Source organism: Cetorhinus maximus, chromosome 12 (assembly GCF_964194155.1).
Source record: "Cetorhinus maximus chromosome 12, sCetMax3.hap1.1, whole genome shotgun sequence".
NCBI classification, from domain to species: Eukaryota; Metazoa; Chordata; class Chondrichthyes; order Lamniformes; family Cetorhinidae; genus Cetorhinus; species Cetorhinus maximus.
Genome location: NC_135890.1, coordinates 88961917 through 88979555, shown reverse-complemented (window position 1 = coordinate 88979555; position 17639 = coordinate 88961917). Strand labels below are relative to the sequence as shown.

The 17639-nt window shown below is 38.1% G+C and overlaps 1 protein-coding gene across 6 annotated transcripts in view; it reads right to left on the bottom strand.

Moving 5' to 3' along the window:
- The window catches only part of rbm19 (RNA binding motif protein 19), a 285521-nt gene that overhangs the window by 234218 nt on the left and 33664 nt on the right, over nt 1–17639 (bottom strand). For all 6 annotated transcript variants that reach the window (XM_078554054.1, XM_078554055.1, XM_078554051.1 and 3 more), the window contains 5 exons: nt 16238–16359; nt 13911–14007; nt 4563–4673; nt 2476–2676; nt 959–1058 (listed from right to left, as the gene is read on the bottom strand). In XM_078554054.1, coding sequence (XP_078410180.1) covers nt 959–1058; nt 2476–2676; nt 4563–4673; nt 13911–14007; nt 16238–16359 — 631 coding nt within the window. The remainder of the gene's footprint in view (nt 1–958; nt 1059–2475; nt 2677–4562; nt 4674–13910; nt 14008–16237; nt 16360–17639) is intronic.

Here is a 17639-nt window from a genome sequence, read left to right as displayed (position 1 = left end):
GGAATCGGGGGAAAACTCCTCATTGGTTGGAGTCATACCTGGCACAAAGAAAATGGGTGTGGCTGTTACAGGTCAATCATCTCAGTCTCAGGACATCACTGCAGATGTTCCTCAGGGTAGAGTCTTAGACCTAACCGTCTTCAGCTGCTTCATTAATGACCTTCCCTCCATCATAAGATCAGAAGAGGGAATGTTCGCTGATGATTGCACGATGTTCAGCACCATTCACGGCTCCACTGATACTGAATCATCCGTGTCCATATACAGCATGGACAACACTCAGGCCTGGGCAGACATGTGGCCAGTAATATTTGTGCCAGACAAGTTCCAGGCAATGACCATCTCCAACAAGAGAGAATCCAACTAGCTCCCTCGACATTCAATAGTATTATCATGGCTGAACCCCCAACTCTCAACATCCTGAGGGTTACCATTGACTAGAAACTGAACTGGACCAGTCATATAAATATTGTGGCCATAAGAATAGGCCAGATGCTGGGAAATCTGCAGACAGTAGCTCACCACCTGACTCCCCAAAGCCTGTCCATCACCTACAAGGCACAGGTCGGAATGTGATGGAATACTCTCCACTTGCCTAGATGAGTGCAGTTCCAACAACGCTCAAAAAGCTCACACCATTCAGAACAAAGCAGCCCGCTTGAGTGGCACCCCATCCACCACCTTCAAAATTCACTCCCACCACCACCGACACAGTAGCAGCAGCATGTACCATCTACAAGATGCATTGCAGCCACTGACCAAGACCTCTTTGACGGCACCTTCCAAAATCCCAGAACCCCCTTCCTATCAGCATTCTGGGTGTATCTGCAGCATATGGACTGCATCAGTTCAAGGCGGCAGCTCACCACCAACTTCTGAAGGGAAATCAGGGTTGGGAAATAAATGCTGGCCTAGCCAGCGATGCCAACATCCAGTGAAAATATTTTTTAAAAGTTACCTGTATTACTCGGTTTCTCTTCAGGGTTCTTCATTTCTGGGATTGGGCTACAGAACACATCCATTGGGGCCCACTCCAGGTAAAGTGGAACATGCTGGAACTAAATTTTAAAAACAGGAATTATAGAGATATTTTGCTTTGGCAGCATTGGATAAAGCCTGTAAAATCCTGGCAACACAATACATAGCTATGAATATTTATTTATTTATTTATGTGACATTATTTTGGTAAATTAAACAAAATGCTTTTCAATTATGTAAAATCACTCCATTATATTTTAAGAATGTGGAAAACAGGCTTAAATGCCTTGCACACTTTCGTCATCAAAATGGCAATCAAGTATATTTGAAATGATGTTGAGGATTTTGTAATTTTTCAGTTAGCAAGTGCAACTGTAAATATAAATGGCTCACACAAAGTTCTTTCCTCACATGGAAAATAAAATGCAGACTTTCAGCCCTTAATCTACAAAACTTAAAATCCTTCATACACACAAGTAAAGAATCTGTAGTATTAGATTTGAATAACAATTCATCAAGTTCCAAAGAATAGAATTAGACAGCAGAGAAACCCTCAGGCCAACTAGTCAGTACTGGTGTTTATACTCCCCACGTGTCTCATCCAATTCCATCTGCCTCATCTCAGATGGGGATTTCAAGCTGATCTTTCTATTCCTTTTTCTCTCATGTACTCATCCAGTTTCCTTTTGAAAGCATCTAAACGATGTGCCTTTTTCTGTAGTTATAAGTTCCTCATTCTAACCACTGAGTAAAGCAATTTCTCTTTATTTGCCTACTGGATTTATTGCAACTATTTTGGATTTTTGACCCATAGGTTTAGATTCTCCTATAAGTAGAAACATTCTCTTTACATCTACCCTCTTCAAACCATTCACAATTTTAAATGCCTCTATCAGGTTACCTCTAAGCCTTGCTTAGAGAGGTAGATTTAGCATTCCTGGTAGGTGTTTCTTTCTCTCTCCACAGATGCTGGAACATCTGTTGAGTATTCCCAGCATTTTCTGTTTGTTTCAGATTTGCAACTTTCACAGTATTTTGCCTTTTATATCTTTAAGTTTTTCTCTTTTGAAGAAAAAAGCCCCATCTTGTTCAATCTTTCCTAATAGCTGTAATCACAGTCTGGCACCATCTTTGTAAATCGTTTCTGCACTTGCTTCAGTGTTTCCATGTCTTTTCTGTAATATGGAGACCAGAAGTGTGTACAGTACTTCAAGTGCATTCTAACCAGGTCCTACAGGAGTCTAATATAGCTTCACTAGTTTTGAATTCTATACCCCTAGAAATAAGGCCCAGTGTTTTGTCAGTCTCCAAAGCTCAAAGCTGAAAATTTGGATCTGCAGCTCCATTTGGTCTCACTTCTCTAAAATGGTCCTTGTTGGTTATTTTAATCAAAAATGGTGCCCAGAATATTATAAGGCTCTATCTTGCACCAATGAAGCTTTCAAATCAATGACAAGAACAAATTTGCATTTATAATGGTCCTTGCATCGAGTATACCTTGGAATATGCAAGTTTTGTAAATGCACGTTTGGCCTCTGTAGGTTCTAGGAATTCCACAATGGCAGTTACACCAGCTGCTGGAAGCAAAACCCGTCCAAGGTCTCCATATTTCTTAAATACTTTCTCCAATTCATCCACTTGCGTTCCTGCAGGAATATTCTTTACAAGGATAACTGTTTTACTTCTCTTCCCAGTACCCTAGAAAAGTATGAAATATACAGATAAATATCATACCAAAGAAGATATTGTATGTAACTTAATCGTGGCTTGCATTACCACAATTACATGTAGAATCATACATTACAGAAGTCGACCAATTGACTATTCACGTCCATGCAAGTTCTTTGGGAGTGTCATCCAATTAGTCACACTATTCCTGCTCTTTCCCTATAGTAAGTGGTGAAAGTGGCGGCCTTTGGCCCATTTGTGAGTTTGCTTTTGGTCCATTGCAACGTCCATTTTTCCTTAACAGCTTAATGCGCTCCATCCCACGGTCCAATTTACCTTTGAAACCCTTTCCTCGATTAGCGAGTTGAGAAATTCACTAATGGTTTCTCCACTAATGTCTACAACTTCACCTATCAATATACTCGCTGGGATTCATATAGCTCCACATGCTATAAAATTGACCCTGTCAGCAATCTTGCAAATAGGACTCTCACCATTTGCTTACCTTGCAAGCTTGATAGAGAAATAAAGCGCATCAAAGCTATGCTGCAGGACAATGGCTATCCTGATCAGTTCACTGTTCAGTGCATCATGCAAACTCGCAAATGGGCTAAAGGCCACCACTTTCGGAATTGAAAAGTGCCTGGCTTACCTCAAATTGCCTTGGAAAGGCAAAATATCTCAAAAATTTAAACAAGTTAAGCAAGCCTGTTACTATGCAGTGGCAACCCAAATGGTATTTTCCACTAACAGGATGCTGTCACCAGTGCAAAAAGATATTCTATCAATCACACAATTGAGCAATGTCATGCCAGTGCAATGCCAGGTCTATAGACCGTACATCCCAATGATTGGTTGGTCAAATCAAATCAACATGTTCCTCCAGGTGTTCGTAATAGGCAGAGTACAGACCATACTCAACCAGCCCATGCTTGCAAGACCCAAAACAAAACTCTTAGATGTGATTCCATGATTGGACAGCACTTGCAGAACAATCTGGAGTGAGCTAATAGTTACAGTAATAATCAGTTTAAGATAATCAGTCGAGCTTGTAATGCAGCTCATTTACTCTTGCTAGGAGTGACATACATTCATGCACAAAAGCCCAATCTCGCCAAGCAAAATAAATGTGCAAGCCTTGCGCCTTTTTCGAATTACCAAGAAGCATGGGGAGCCTATAGTTCCCCGTTGCTTTTTCCATGGCAACACCTCAGCCAACTTGCCAATCAATCTGCACCCCTTTTCTTCAATAGTACAAATTGTGATCATTTTGAATCTTAATATTGCATTTGTCCTGATGACTATAAGATGAAAAGTTTCAGCAACCTGTCTTTCTTTTGGCAATATTCAAGTTCTGTACTACCAACCGACAAATATCTTTTCATCCTTTTAGTCTACGTTTCTATTTATACAACATCCCTATAGAGTCTCCAAAAAAATTCAAAATTTAATTGTGGTTTTCTTTTCTAATCTTTATTTTCTTGTGGTAAAGTTCAATTTCACACTAGGGAGCAGCAATTACCAGAAAAAAAACATACTAATTAATTAAAATAATTGTATTAATTCTGAATATCAGAAACAGGTAATAAATACAAAAAAACTCTCTCAAGAGTCAACTCAGTCTTTGGATTTATAATCTGCATTCTGTCGACAAAGAAAGGATCATTCCTTTACTACAAAACAGAAAATTATTAAATAGTGAACTGAAGTACTGATTGTGATTTCTTGTACTCCTTTTCTGCAACTATATTTGATGGAAAACATGTTCAAGCTGTTGGACAAGAGATTAATTACCGCATGCTTCATGCTTCAGCAACAGTGAAAAAAATACATTAATGTTTCTGTTTAATGCATTAATCAACAAAGTTATTAACACTTGTCTGAAGTGTCAGCTGTATTTATTTGAATTGTCTTACCTGACTGAAAGAGTCCAAGCTAACTCCATTATCTACCAAGAACTGCCTGGTCTCTTGTACAATCTGCGTTTCACCCAGGGCCATACGGACTGCAACACTGCCTTGTCCTTCCTTGAAAACATCAAAGCAACATTAAACTACGTGAGTCTATATCTGTGAAAGTGGTCCACTTATTTGTTCAAAACAGCTTCTTGAAAGGAGAAAATGGCTAGCGCATGCAATGATTATTAAAATACCAGAGGTTTTTATTCATTCTACCCAAATTTAAATTTAGTTTGAAGAACGATACCTTAATCTCATCACTTGCATAAACTTATATAGAATACACTGGCCATCAAATTTTCTAATGATCCAATGTAGATAATTATTTCAGCTTTATTGAGCAATAACATCACAAATTCTCTCCTGTGAATGCCATCACACAACAGCAGGTGGCAGGTTTTCGCTAAAAACAAAATTATTTTTCTAAATATGCTGTATACCTTGACTGAATGTGTACCCATTACACAAGACATGCAGCAGGACAGAGATGAGGATTGATACCTGCAAGATGCTATAACATGAGCAGTGTAACAGAAACTGGCCACTGGACCATGACAGTTGGAAGGAGGGCTAGGTCTGGCCCAGGAATCACTAAATCTGTCACTGCAGTTTTCTGCCCCAGGCCAGGTAGTTCCAGACTCATGGCCCAGAGTGTTCAGGAAACCCAATAACAAACATGGCTGAAAACTAAAGGATGTTAGCATGTGATCAGGAATGAAAAAACTGTGGAGTTGAGAGAAAATGGAGAATGGTGACCAATTCACCAATTAAGTCAAACCTAAAATTAAGCTAACTGAACTTAGCTGCAGGAGTACTTACCTGCAACTTGTCCTTCCAGATTTACTGACTTTTATGGGGTGAGAGAGAAAGCAGGAAATTATAGACCTGCTAGGTCTACCATTGGTTGTGGGAAATGTGTTGTGTTCAAGGCAGCGGCTCACCACCTTCTCAAGGGCAAATGGAAATAGACAGTAAGCTCTAGCACTGTCAGCAATGTCCAGAACCCCTGAATGAATAAAGTAAAAATATAACACAAACTCAAAAAATGCTGGAAAAACTCAGCAGGTCTGACAGGATCTGTGGAGAAAAAGGCAGAGTTAACGTATCGAGTCCGTATGACTCTTCTTCAGAGCTTTTTCTTCTTCGAGTCATACGAACTCGATATGTTAACTCTGTCTTTCTCTCCACAGATGCTGTCAGACCTGCTGAGTTTTTCCAGCAATTTTTGTTTTTGTTTCAGATTTCCAGCATCCGCCGTATTTTGCCTTTATCAAAGTAAAAATATATACTGTTTAAATGTACGAGTGACAAGGAAGTGACTAGCGGTGCCCCACAAGGATCTTTGTTGGGGCCTTAGCTATTCGCTATATTTATTAATGACTCAGATAACACAAGAAATAGCCAATATCCAAGTTTGCCATTGCCACAAGCATTGATAGTATAGTAAGTAGTGTAGGCAGGAACACAGAATTACAGAGATACATTGATAGATTAAGTAAGTAAAACTGTGGCAGAAGAATTTCAATACATACAGTAAGTATGAGATCATCCATTTTGGACCCCCCAAAAAATATGCAAGTACTTTCTTTAAATGGTGAAAAACTAGGAACAGAGAAGCTCCAAAGAGATTCATAGGTCCATGGATTTGGATCACAAAAGTGTAGTACACAGGTACAAACGTTTTTTTAAAAAAACTAATGGAATGTTAAGCTTTGTAAATAAAGGGCTAGAATATAAAGGGGAGGAAATTTTGTTACAGCTATACAAAGCCCACATTAGACCACATCTGGAATAAAGGCTTTGGAAGGCATACAACTCTGATTCACCAGAATGTTAGCAAAGCTCCAAGGGTTAAATTATAAAGGCAAGATACATAAACTAGGCTTGTATTTCCTGGAATATGGAAGGTTAAGGGGTGATTTGATTGAGGGTTTTAGGATTTTGAAAAGAATGGATAAGGTAGATAGAGAGGAACCACTTCTGCTGATGAGGGCGCCAAGGACAAGACAACTTAACCTTAAAATCAGAGCTAGGCCATTCAGGAGAGAAAGCAGGAACCATATTATAAACAGGGCAGCAGAAGTGTGGAATTCCCTTCCACAAAATGCACATGCTAGCACAATTAATAATTTTAAACTTGAGATTGACAGAATTTTTCTAGCAAACGGTGTTAAGGGATGTGGATTCAAAGCAGATTAGCCATGATCTCACTGAATGGTGGAACAGACTCAAGGGGCTGAATGCCCACTCTTGTTCCAATGTACACTGAACAAATAGCTTAGCCCTTAAGCAAATGCATTTTGTAGTAATTACCCATAGAATCACAACAGCAAATGAGGCCATTCAACCCATCGATTCCATGCCTATTCTGTACAGCAATCCAGTCAGTACCATTTCCCACACCCTGCCCCGTCTCCATATTACTGAAAGCTTATTTCTCTCAAGTACCCATCCCAATTCCTTTTGAAATAGATTGTCTCTGCTTCCACCGTGCTCGTAGGCATCGACTTCCAGGGCATTACCACTCGCTGCGTAAAAAAATTCTTCCTCACAGCAGCCCTGTATCTCTTATCCTTAAATCTGCGTCCCTTGTATCATCAGCTAATGGAAATAGATTTTCTTTGTCTACTTTATCGTAATCTGTCATAATCTTGCACACCGCTATCAAATCTTCCCTCAATCTCCTTCGCTACGAGGAGAACAAGTCAGCTTCACCAACCCAACCTTGCAGCTAAAAGCCTGCATCCCTGGAACTGTTCTTGTAAATATCCTCTGTACTCTCTCAAGGACCTTGGCATTCTTCTTATAAAACAACCAGTAAAAACTTATAAAACAACCAGTAAAAACTAAGTCATGAGAACTACTTGCTAGGCCCAACATCAGCCCGAAATAGTACAAAAGTCATTAATGTGAAAAAAGGATCTCCATTAGTTCATATCTGGTACAAGGGTTTTGAATCCTGAGCTTTGTGTACCCCATTTTTTGTACTTTGGTACATTTTTGTTTAGCCAAATTCCACTAGTTGGAACAAATCTTACATATGCCTTGTGATGTTACATCTCTATCTCCATGCAACAAGTCAGGCTAATTTGTTTAGTTTTTATAGTTCCATTTAAATTTTAGCGAAGATTAAACTGATCAAATGGAAAACCTTATGCTTGTGCTTTTGGGTTTCAGAGCTCATGATATTGTCCGGAAGATATAATAATGTTATTGGAATTTATTGTAAAGTAGTGGTGTGTGTGTGAGAGAGAGACACTTAATTGGATTAAAGGCTGCTGGTCAGAAGGCTTTGCTGTATTAGGAGAAGCTAGGTCTGAAATGTTAAGTAGGTAGACATAGAAGTGAAGGGAATATTTGCATTTTAAATAAACCAGACCAGCTTGTAGAGCACATGAGGTTTATGTTTCACTGTCAGAAGAAATGTCGGTGAGCTATGATGTGGTAAAAAAGGCTATTTTGAGTGCATATGAGTTGGTTCCTGAGGCATACAAGCAGAAATTTAGGAATATGAGAAAACAGCATGGGCAAATTATATTGAGTTTCAAAGAGTATAACAAAGTAATTTTGACTGGTGGATACAGGCATTAAAGATAGAGAAAACATATGCAGCTCTTAGAGAGGTAATTCTTTTGAAGAATTTAAAGATTCAATCCCTTCGGGAGTGAGGAACAGGGGGTTCAAAAGGTAAGACAAGCAGCAGAGATAGCTGATGATTATGAGTTAGTTCATAAAGCTAAACCTTTTTTGTCACTCTTTTAAATCAGAAAAGAATAGAAAGTGGGAAGGTGAAAGGAAGGTGGGTAGTCAGAGAAGAGAAAGAGTAGGTAGAAATTCGCAGGAAGTTTTTTTCTCATTATAAAAAGCAAGGTGCTGAAGCTAGAAGCAAAATTCGAAAATTGAGGTGTTTTCACTGTAATAAAGTTGGACATACGAAATCTTTGTGCTGGAAATTGCAGGGAAATTTTGTTGTAATTATAGGGGTGCAGAGAAGTACTGGAAATAAAAGTACTGTGGGTTCTGAGGTTCGGGGACAGGCAAAAAACAGTGGTTTGTGTACAGGTAAAACAGGGAGAATCAGTGATAGGTAAAGAAGTGGGAATGTGTTCACAATTTATCCAAGAGAATTCGGAGGAGCAAGTTGCAGAAATGTTTAAAGATTTTTTGTGTGAAGGGGGAATCTTTCCATGTGTACGGGGTGGAGTAGGTAAAGATGTTAAAGTTTTAAGAGGCACAGGGGCTAGTCAATCCTTAATGTTGTGGGATAGTGACACTTGTTGTTCAGAGGGAGTATTGCAGGAATGGGTGGTAGTAAGTGGGGTTCATGGAGATGCTAAACCTACTCCATTGTGGAAGGTAAATTCAAAGACTAAGTGGAAAACAATTGAGGTGATTGTTGGAATAGTGGAAAAATTGCCCATTGCAGGAGTTCAATTTATTCTGGGTAATGATATAGCTGGATCACAGATGTGGGTGATGCCTACGGTAGTTGAGCAGCCTGCAGAAGTGTTGCAGAGAGAGCATCCTGGATTGTTTCCAGGTTGTGTGATAACGAGGTCACAGGCTCATAGGTTGAAAGAAGAACAGGAAGTTCAAAGGCAGGAAGGTGGTGTGGAAATCCAATTAGCTGACACTGCGTTTGATAAGATTGTTCAGATGAAAGACTGGAAGACAATTCAGCTGAAGTGTTTAACTCAAGGAGGTTAGTGGAGTTACAGAAAAAGGATTTGCAAATAAAACTTTTATATCAGGAAGCTTACTCAGAAACAAAGGCAAAATGTATTCCAGAATGTTATTACTTTAAGGGTAATGTTTTAATGAGAAAATGGAGGCCATATCATGATTCAGCAAATGAAAACTGGAGGGAGGTGAGGTGCATTGGATTGTACTACCATTTGGGTATAGAAATTAGATTCTGAGGATAGCTCATGAAATTCCAATGAGGGGGGGGGTGATATTTAGGAATTAGAAAGGCACAGGTGAAGGTGTTTTTCTTTAAGAACTTTTTTTTTGGCCTGGATTGCATAGGGATATAGTCAAATTCTGTACAACATGTCACACATGTCAAGTGATAGGGAAACCACAAGCAGTGATTAAGCCAGCACCTTTAATTCCCATTGCAGCATTTGAAGAACCTTCTACTAGGGCCATGATTGATTGTAGCGGACCCCTCCCTAAGACGAAAAGTGGAAATCAGTACTTATTGACAATAATGGATGTATCTACCAGGTTTCCTTAGGCAATACCTTTGAGAAATATTACAACAAAGAAAATTGTGGAAGAGTTAACTAAACTTTTTTACAAGATATGGTTAACCTAAAGAAATACAATCAGATCAGGGTTCAAACTTCATGTCACAGCTGTTTAAGGAAGTAATGAACAGTTTGAGAATAAAACAGTTGAAGTCAACAGCTTATCATCCTGAGTCACAAAGGGCTTTGGAAAGATGGCATCAAACTCTAAAAACTATGATGAAAGCATACAGTCAAGATTATCCACGGGATTGGGATAGGGGAATTCCATTCTTGTTATTTGCTATTGGGAATGCTCCTAATGCATTGACTGGTTTTAGTCCTTTTGAATTAGTTAATGGTCATGAGGTAAGGGGACCACTGAAATTGATGAGTCAAAGTTCAGAACCTACTCTCCTGGATTATGTATCAAATTTCAGAGAGAGATTGGACAGAGCATGAGAGTTAGCTAAGGAACATTTAAAGATATCACAGCAAGTGATGAAAATGAAAGCAGACAAGAAAGCTACAGCTCATAGTTTTGTTGCTGGGAAGAAAGTATTATTCTGTTACCAGTACTGGGTAACTCATTAAAGGTGAGGTTTAGTGGGCCTCACAGGATTGAAAAGAAACTGAATGAAGTGAATTATTTAATAAATGCTCCAGATAGAAGAATGAAGCAAAGGGTGTGTCATGTAAATATGCTTAAAAAGTACTGTGACAGGGAAGGGGGTTAAAAGGAGATATTGGTGTTGGTAGATAATGAGAAAGAATTAGAAATGCAGGATTCTGAAATTGATTTTCCTCTAATCAAACTGAATAACGAGGGGGCACTTGAAAATTTAAATGTAATATTGAGTTACTTTCCAGACAAGTGTCAAAGTGATTTGGAGGAGCTACTGCGATCACACAAAGATATTTGTGAAAATAAGTTGGGAAGGACGAATTTAGCTATACCTGATGTGTCTGTAGAAGTTTCATCTTCACTAAAACAACATCCTTATAGATTAAATCTGGCAAAGCTATCACAAGTACAGAAAGAAATCGAATTCATGCTTCAAAATGATATCATTGAGTCTAGTTGCAGTAACTGGAGATCGCCTATTGTGCTGGTTCCGAAACCGAATGGGATACAAAGACTGCGTGTGGACTATTGAAAGGTGAATGCGGTGACAAAAGCGGATTTATATCCTATACCACGGTTGGAAGATTTTTTTGAGAAAGCGGGACAATCAAAATTTATCACAAAGATTGACTTGTTGAGAGGATATTGGCAAGTACCGTTATTGGAGAGAGCAAAGGAGATATTGGCTTTTGTGACACCAGATGGTCTATATCAGTTTAAAGTTATGCAGTTTGGTATGAAAAATGCACCTGCAACATTTCAAGGACTAACAAACCAAAGTAATTGCAGATCTGAGCAATTGTGCTGTTTATATTGACAGCTTGATAGTTTTCAGTCCGACATGGGAGGAGCATTTACAACATCTGGAAGAATTATTTACTCAATTACAAGAAGCTAATTTGGTGATGAACTTGGCTAAAAGCGAATTTGTAAAAGCGCAAGTTACATATCTAGGCCATACCATTGGACATGATAAGGTGGCTCCAAGAGATGTGAAAGTCAAGGCTATTGAGGATTTCCCTGTGCCTACAACAAAACAAGAAGTTTTGAGATTTCTGGGCATGAGTGAGTTTTATCGGAAATTTGGATCGAATTTTAGCTCCACTGACTGAACTATTAAAAAACAAGAAATTTCAATAGGCACTGGAGCATCTGAAGGCATTTGACAGTTTGTAAACTGTATTAACTATGACACCAGTTTTGGCAGTACCCAATTCCGCCAAGCAATTTAAGCTGGCCGTTGATGCAAGTGATATAGGCATTGGGGCCATACTGTTACAAGATGAAAAAATGGAATTGAAAAACCAATAAGGTATTTTTCACAGAAGTTGAAGTACAACAGAGAAGATATTCAATGATCGAAAAGAAGTACTTGGGTTTGGCGTTAGCATTGCAGCATTTTGAGGTTTTTGTTGCAAACAATTCGTTGGAAACAAGTGTTTGTATGGACCACAATCCTTTAAAGTTTCTGGACAAATTCCGAAACAGAAGTGCAAGGCTATTCAAATGGAGTATATTACTGCAACCATTTAATCTACAGATTATACATGTAGAGGGACGAGAAAATCTGATGCAGATGCATTATCAAGAGTTGAAGCTTAAAGGGAAAATTGGACATTTAAAACATGGACACTGAACTGAAATGATTTCTGTTGATACCAAGGATTTATGTGTATGTTGTCACATTAATGCATGAATCTTGTAATGTAATAGTGTAAGTATATAGATAAGTATAGGAGATGGTGTAAGATGGGTTAATAAAAACAAGGTCGTATTTTTAAATTATGACAGTTCATTTTTCAATAAGGAGGAGTATGCCAGGAAGATATAATAATCTTATTGGAGTTTACTATAAAATAGTCATATCTATGAGACTTAATTGAATTAAAGGCAGCTAGTCTGAAGGCTTTGGTGTATTAGGAGAAGCTAGGTCTGAAATGTTAAGTAGGTAGACACAGAGGTAAAGGGAACATTTGCATTTTAAATAAATCAGACTAGCTTAGGTTTAAAGAGAGGGAGGGAAATATTACACCTAGCAGGTGTAGTTCAGAAACAGTATATTTATTTTTCCCAAAGATTACTAGTAAAATTAGTACTCTGAGAGATTTTTATTATTAGAAATGTGAAGTCCAAAGACATAGTGAAACAATGGGAATTTGCATTCAATGGGGAAAATATGTATAAAAGGAGCGAAGGCTGTGAAAAGCCTTCAGCGTCTACGCCTTAAGCTGCTATCTACAACGAACTGAAGTTAAGAAAGCTCACTTTGAATTGGATGGTTCAGGGTATCATGTTTCTTAGCCTGGGTTTTTCAAAATCTATGTACCTTACTGTTGCCTTAACAAAACTGTAACTGGGAATTAGATTAATTAGGGGATTTAGAAGTTATCATAGTAGTAATTTGTAGATTTATGCATGTATTTAAGATCATTCTTTCTATTAATAAAGGTATAATTTAGTTTGGTAAGAAACCTACAAGACTTGGTGGTCTTATTACTACTGAATTCAAGGCACGCATCTCGAAATTTATACAAATTACAAAACAAGTTGTGGTAGTTGATTCAAGTTTCCCTCCGGGAATTGAGCAACTCAGCATTTACCATTGGCTGTGCCATAACAATATTTTGGAATGCCAACGCTACAGTATCTATGATCAAACAGAGTATGCCAAGCAGAGCTTTGTCAAAATAATTAGCTTTTGTTCATTGAAGGTTTTATGGTACAGTTACAAGAGAACTGTAGCATTGGCATGAAAAACAACTCAGTCACGGTTCAAGTCATTCACTAAAGAATCATCTTGGGCTTTAACTTGGAATTACAGCAGTATTTCCACATCAGATAAACTTGTCTGTCTGTGCCCTCGTACAGGACAATTTGATTTCAACTTGAGACACTGTAACAACTCCTAAAACAGATCACTGAACTGTTTGGCAATAATTAGAGACAATGAACTATTCTCCCCTGGAATTGCTGTTTCACATGCTACAAATGGAGCAGCAGATTGTCACACTATTTGGGATGGGGATAGGAGTGGTTGCAGATGAGAGAAAGAGGGAGATAAAAAACCCGTCAGGATAGGTCCGGTTCTGTTCTCTTACTACAGAATATAGAAGAATTGCAGAACATAAGGGGAAGTTACCAGGAAAACAAATAAAAGACAAGAGGGAAGAACCAAGTTCAAAAAAAACACAAATGGAAAATTAAAATTATTTGGCTTAAATCCTACGCTCAAGTAAATTAGTGATTTTGAAACATCAGATGGCCTTTCACAATAAGGCCTGTTTTTTTGCACACCACCAAGCAGATCATATGCTTATCTTATTTCACAAGGGAGTGATGCAGTGCTACAAAAAGCGCAATTTTGTGCTGCATTCCCATTTTACAATATTTTTGATGTGCAGTGAAGCCATGTTATATAAAACCACTTGTGCCATTCAAATTAAAACTTACGTGATCGAGTACTTGGCTTTTTGTAGCATTATATTTTGCTGCTATTGCATCAGCAACAGCATTAGTTCCCATAAATAAGGTGTTCCAGTTGTGCGAGCTGAAAAGTACAAGGAAAGCATTCATAATCTATATAGAAATAGATAAATTACACAACTTTAAGAATCCTGTTTCTCCCCAAAACATGAATTTGGTGTCACTTGAAATGAACAATATAAACAGCACAGAACTAAAATTAAGTCCTAATTTCTGACTACTCTGCAATTTAACTGATTAAATCATTATGATAATGTGGAGCCTGTATAGATGTTACTCATTTAAAATTCACCTTTCAGCCCATGCAATAAGGTGATACTGGAAATCAAAAGTAATAAATAGGTGGAAAAGTATGCCTAGAATTATTGCATTAGCAAGTGCTTTTTAATTAAATTAAAAAACTAAATAGACTGGGCTATATTTTGAAATTACCATATAGAAATTAGAAATTAACACCACCAGAAAATGCAGAAACCTCCTTCATATGATCTCTTGAAATAAATAACATTTCAGCCCTGGTATTGCAGTTTTCTAGTGTCAGCGAAAACATCTCAACTCAATTGGGTAAACGTGAATAAATTCTCGCAAGACCTTGTGGGAGGGCTGGATCCTCTGTCCACGTCTACAAGGTATGTGATGTTTGGAGGAGGGGTGGGGTGTCGGAAGAGCACAGCTTACATATGCTAGGACAGCTTGTTTCACAGAACTGTCATGAAGAGATATTAATGTCTATAATGTTATTGATATTGTTAGAAAAGGTAAAGTTAAAAGCCTAGTGATACAATGGAAAATTTATATTCAAAGAGAAAGATATGTATAAAGGAGAAGGGAGATTGTGTGTAAGGTTGAGGCATTTTAAGATCCAACAAGTGTGAGAAGCCTCCAGCCTGTAAGGTTCAAGGCTGTCGGCAAGAACCCACAACTGAAAGAAACTCATTTTAAATGCAACAGTCCAGGGTGTGCTTTGCCAGGTGTCTGTTTAAATCTATGAGATTTACTGTTGCCTCAACAGGGGTGTTGCTGAGAATCAGATTAATTAGGGGATTTTTGTAGTTATTATAGTAGTGATTTTGTAGACGCATGCATGTGATTACAAACTTTCTTGTATTAATAAAATGTTTAATTTAGTTTTATAAAAACCTGAGACTTGGTGGTCTTATTACTACTGAATTCAAAGCCCGCATCTCGAAACAAATTGCAAAAAATGGGTTATGCCAGTTGTTTCAAGTTTCCCTCTGGGATTTGAACAACTCAGCCTTTACCATTGGCTGTGTCATAATAGCACCGAGTCAGGAATCTGGTGGACAACTGGTAGAGAGATGCTGGTAACTAGAATTCTTCTCCAGGGGGTGGTTGTTAGTCATATTCCTGTTCAGTGTGGTGGTGGTGGAGTAATTACTATCCCTACAGTGTGATGTGGATGCCTCTATTTCAGCTCAGGTATGAATGTGAGATTTCAGCTCAGGCAACGGGGACTGAGGTGTTTCATATTTTCCTCCTCAGTTGGCAGGGGTTGTTTTCTATTTGTTTGGGGGTGGAGTCAGGGAGGGGAGGGTGGGGCGGAGTTGGTTGCATAGATTTACTATTTGCTTTTTGGGGCCAAAGCTCCATTTTAAAAACAAAATCCTCATTGATACAGGCACCTCCTGCATCGCTTTAGATGATGGCTGCATTTGTGAATGTTTGGACGTTACATCTTTGCTTTTGACATAGAGATGCTACAATTCAAACTCAATGGCAGGGGGGCTGCCAACTCCGATTTGTGAAGGGACAGCGCATTTTTGCTCTGTGGGGGAGGAGGGAGTTAACCGATATATCTCTGCAGGTTTGGAGGAATGGTGGCCAACCACTGCTCAATGAAAGGGGGACGACTTTGGCTAAGCTGTCAGCTCAACCTCCGAAATAGACTGATTTTATGTTACTTTGGGGTTGAATCTAGGGCTGTCATGTAACATTTTGTTGCTAGTTCACTGCAATCAATGCATCTAGTCTCATGTTCACAATGCCACTTAGTCAGGTACATTACATTGGAATCTTGAGACCGCTTTTTAAAAAAACAATGTATCACATGCATATCAAGATCTATGCATTTCAATATAAATTAGAATAATCTAAAGTTTGAAGTAAAAGTTACAAATTTACAATATTTGCTGGCTCAATTGAAAACAAACAAGCAATGAAGGAAGAATCTCTATATTTGGTAGAGTATTTCAGATGCAAAGATTTTGGGACCAAAGACGCAAGATATTAACTGAGTAACTACCATCTGTAATTTCAATGCATTGATGTCCAACCTGTTACTGCTGCCCTTGTCTTTAGCTGCTTTATTTCTCTTGTATGTAGAGGAACCTATTGCATCACTATCTTCAGCCTTTTCCTTTTTTATTGTAGATGGTAAAATGTGAATCATCCTGCCCTGTACAGATAGAAAATCATTTTACTGTATGGCATTTATCCAGCTTTTTTTTCAATTTCAAGCTGTTATTTGCACTACCACATGCTGTATAAAAGATAATTTACCTTAGAAATAAAGTTTCATCTTTATCCATGAAGAAGAAACTATGTATAATTTGTTTAGCAGTAAAAGGGCTTTAAAATGCCCTTAGATTACGCACACTGGTTTGCCAACATAATGAAGCAATCAAAAACTTCAAAACAAACTGAAATAAAAGTCTGAACAAAACATATTAAAATGAACACTCCCTTAAAGAACTTTCTGAAGTACAAATTTTATTTGAATTTAACGTTAAAGTTGAGTGTTATTGGGCCATCACGTTTCTTAAATAAATTACAATTCTGTTCATAATCAATTTAAAACATGCAAATTAATGTTTGTGCAATCTCTAATCCTTGTACATTAATAGTATGAATGAATGAAACAATTTCTGAGATTCTCTTTCCTTTGAAATAACAAGTGTAGTTTTAAAAGTTCTATAGCCTGCTCACTGAAATGAAAAGGAATATTGAAAAAGATTTAATGACACCCTATATATGGTTCACTACGAGTCAGTCAAGGCCAACCTGAAGTAACAAGCCAACTGCACCACCCTCTCTAGTAGATTTATCGGTGAAGGATATTTAAGTGAATCTTGCCAAATAAAATGCGCACCAAACCAGGCTGGTTATTTAATCTATCCTCTACTGATGTCAATTGGCATAAAGAGTGGACATTGTGGGAGGGCTGTGGCATGTGTCAACCATGTGGTTAGGAGGGCTCAAACCATGCTCATTATTTCTCTAATAATCCACCATCTTCTCTGGGGTAGGGATAGGAAAAAGAAACAAATTCTACCAAGTTACCCTCTGAGTCAGACCTCTCCGCAAAACACATGATAATAATTGATCAAGCCATTTCATAATGGAAATGTGCAGGCAGACCAGTCACCCAGTGCGGAAATTCTGTTGTACTCAACTCCAGTCAATACTTTCACAGTGGTCCTGACTGCACAAGTAGCAGAAAACTTGAGTGTGCTTTCTCTTGGTGGTTTCGCTTTCTAATTTGTTAAAATCTAGCTGTACCTTATGCAATGGACTGAAAGCTCTGGATCTAGGTAAATGGGTTTGTCATGCAGGAACAAAATATGCAATCCAAAAATCAGGTTGAATACATGCTCCCTTTATGGATTTCTCAATAGTTTGTTTTGATATTCTTAAATGCAGTGAGATGCATTTCCTCAAAAACTGACACATTGATTA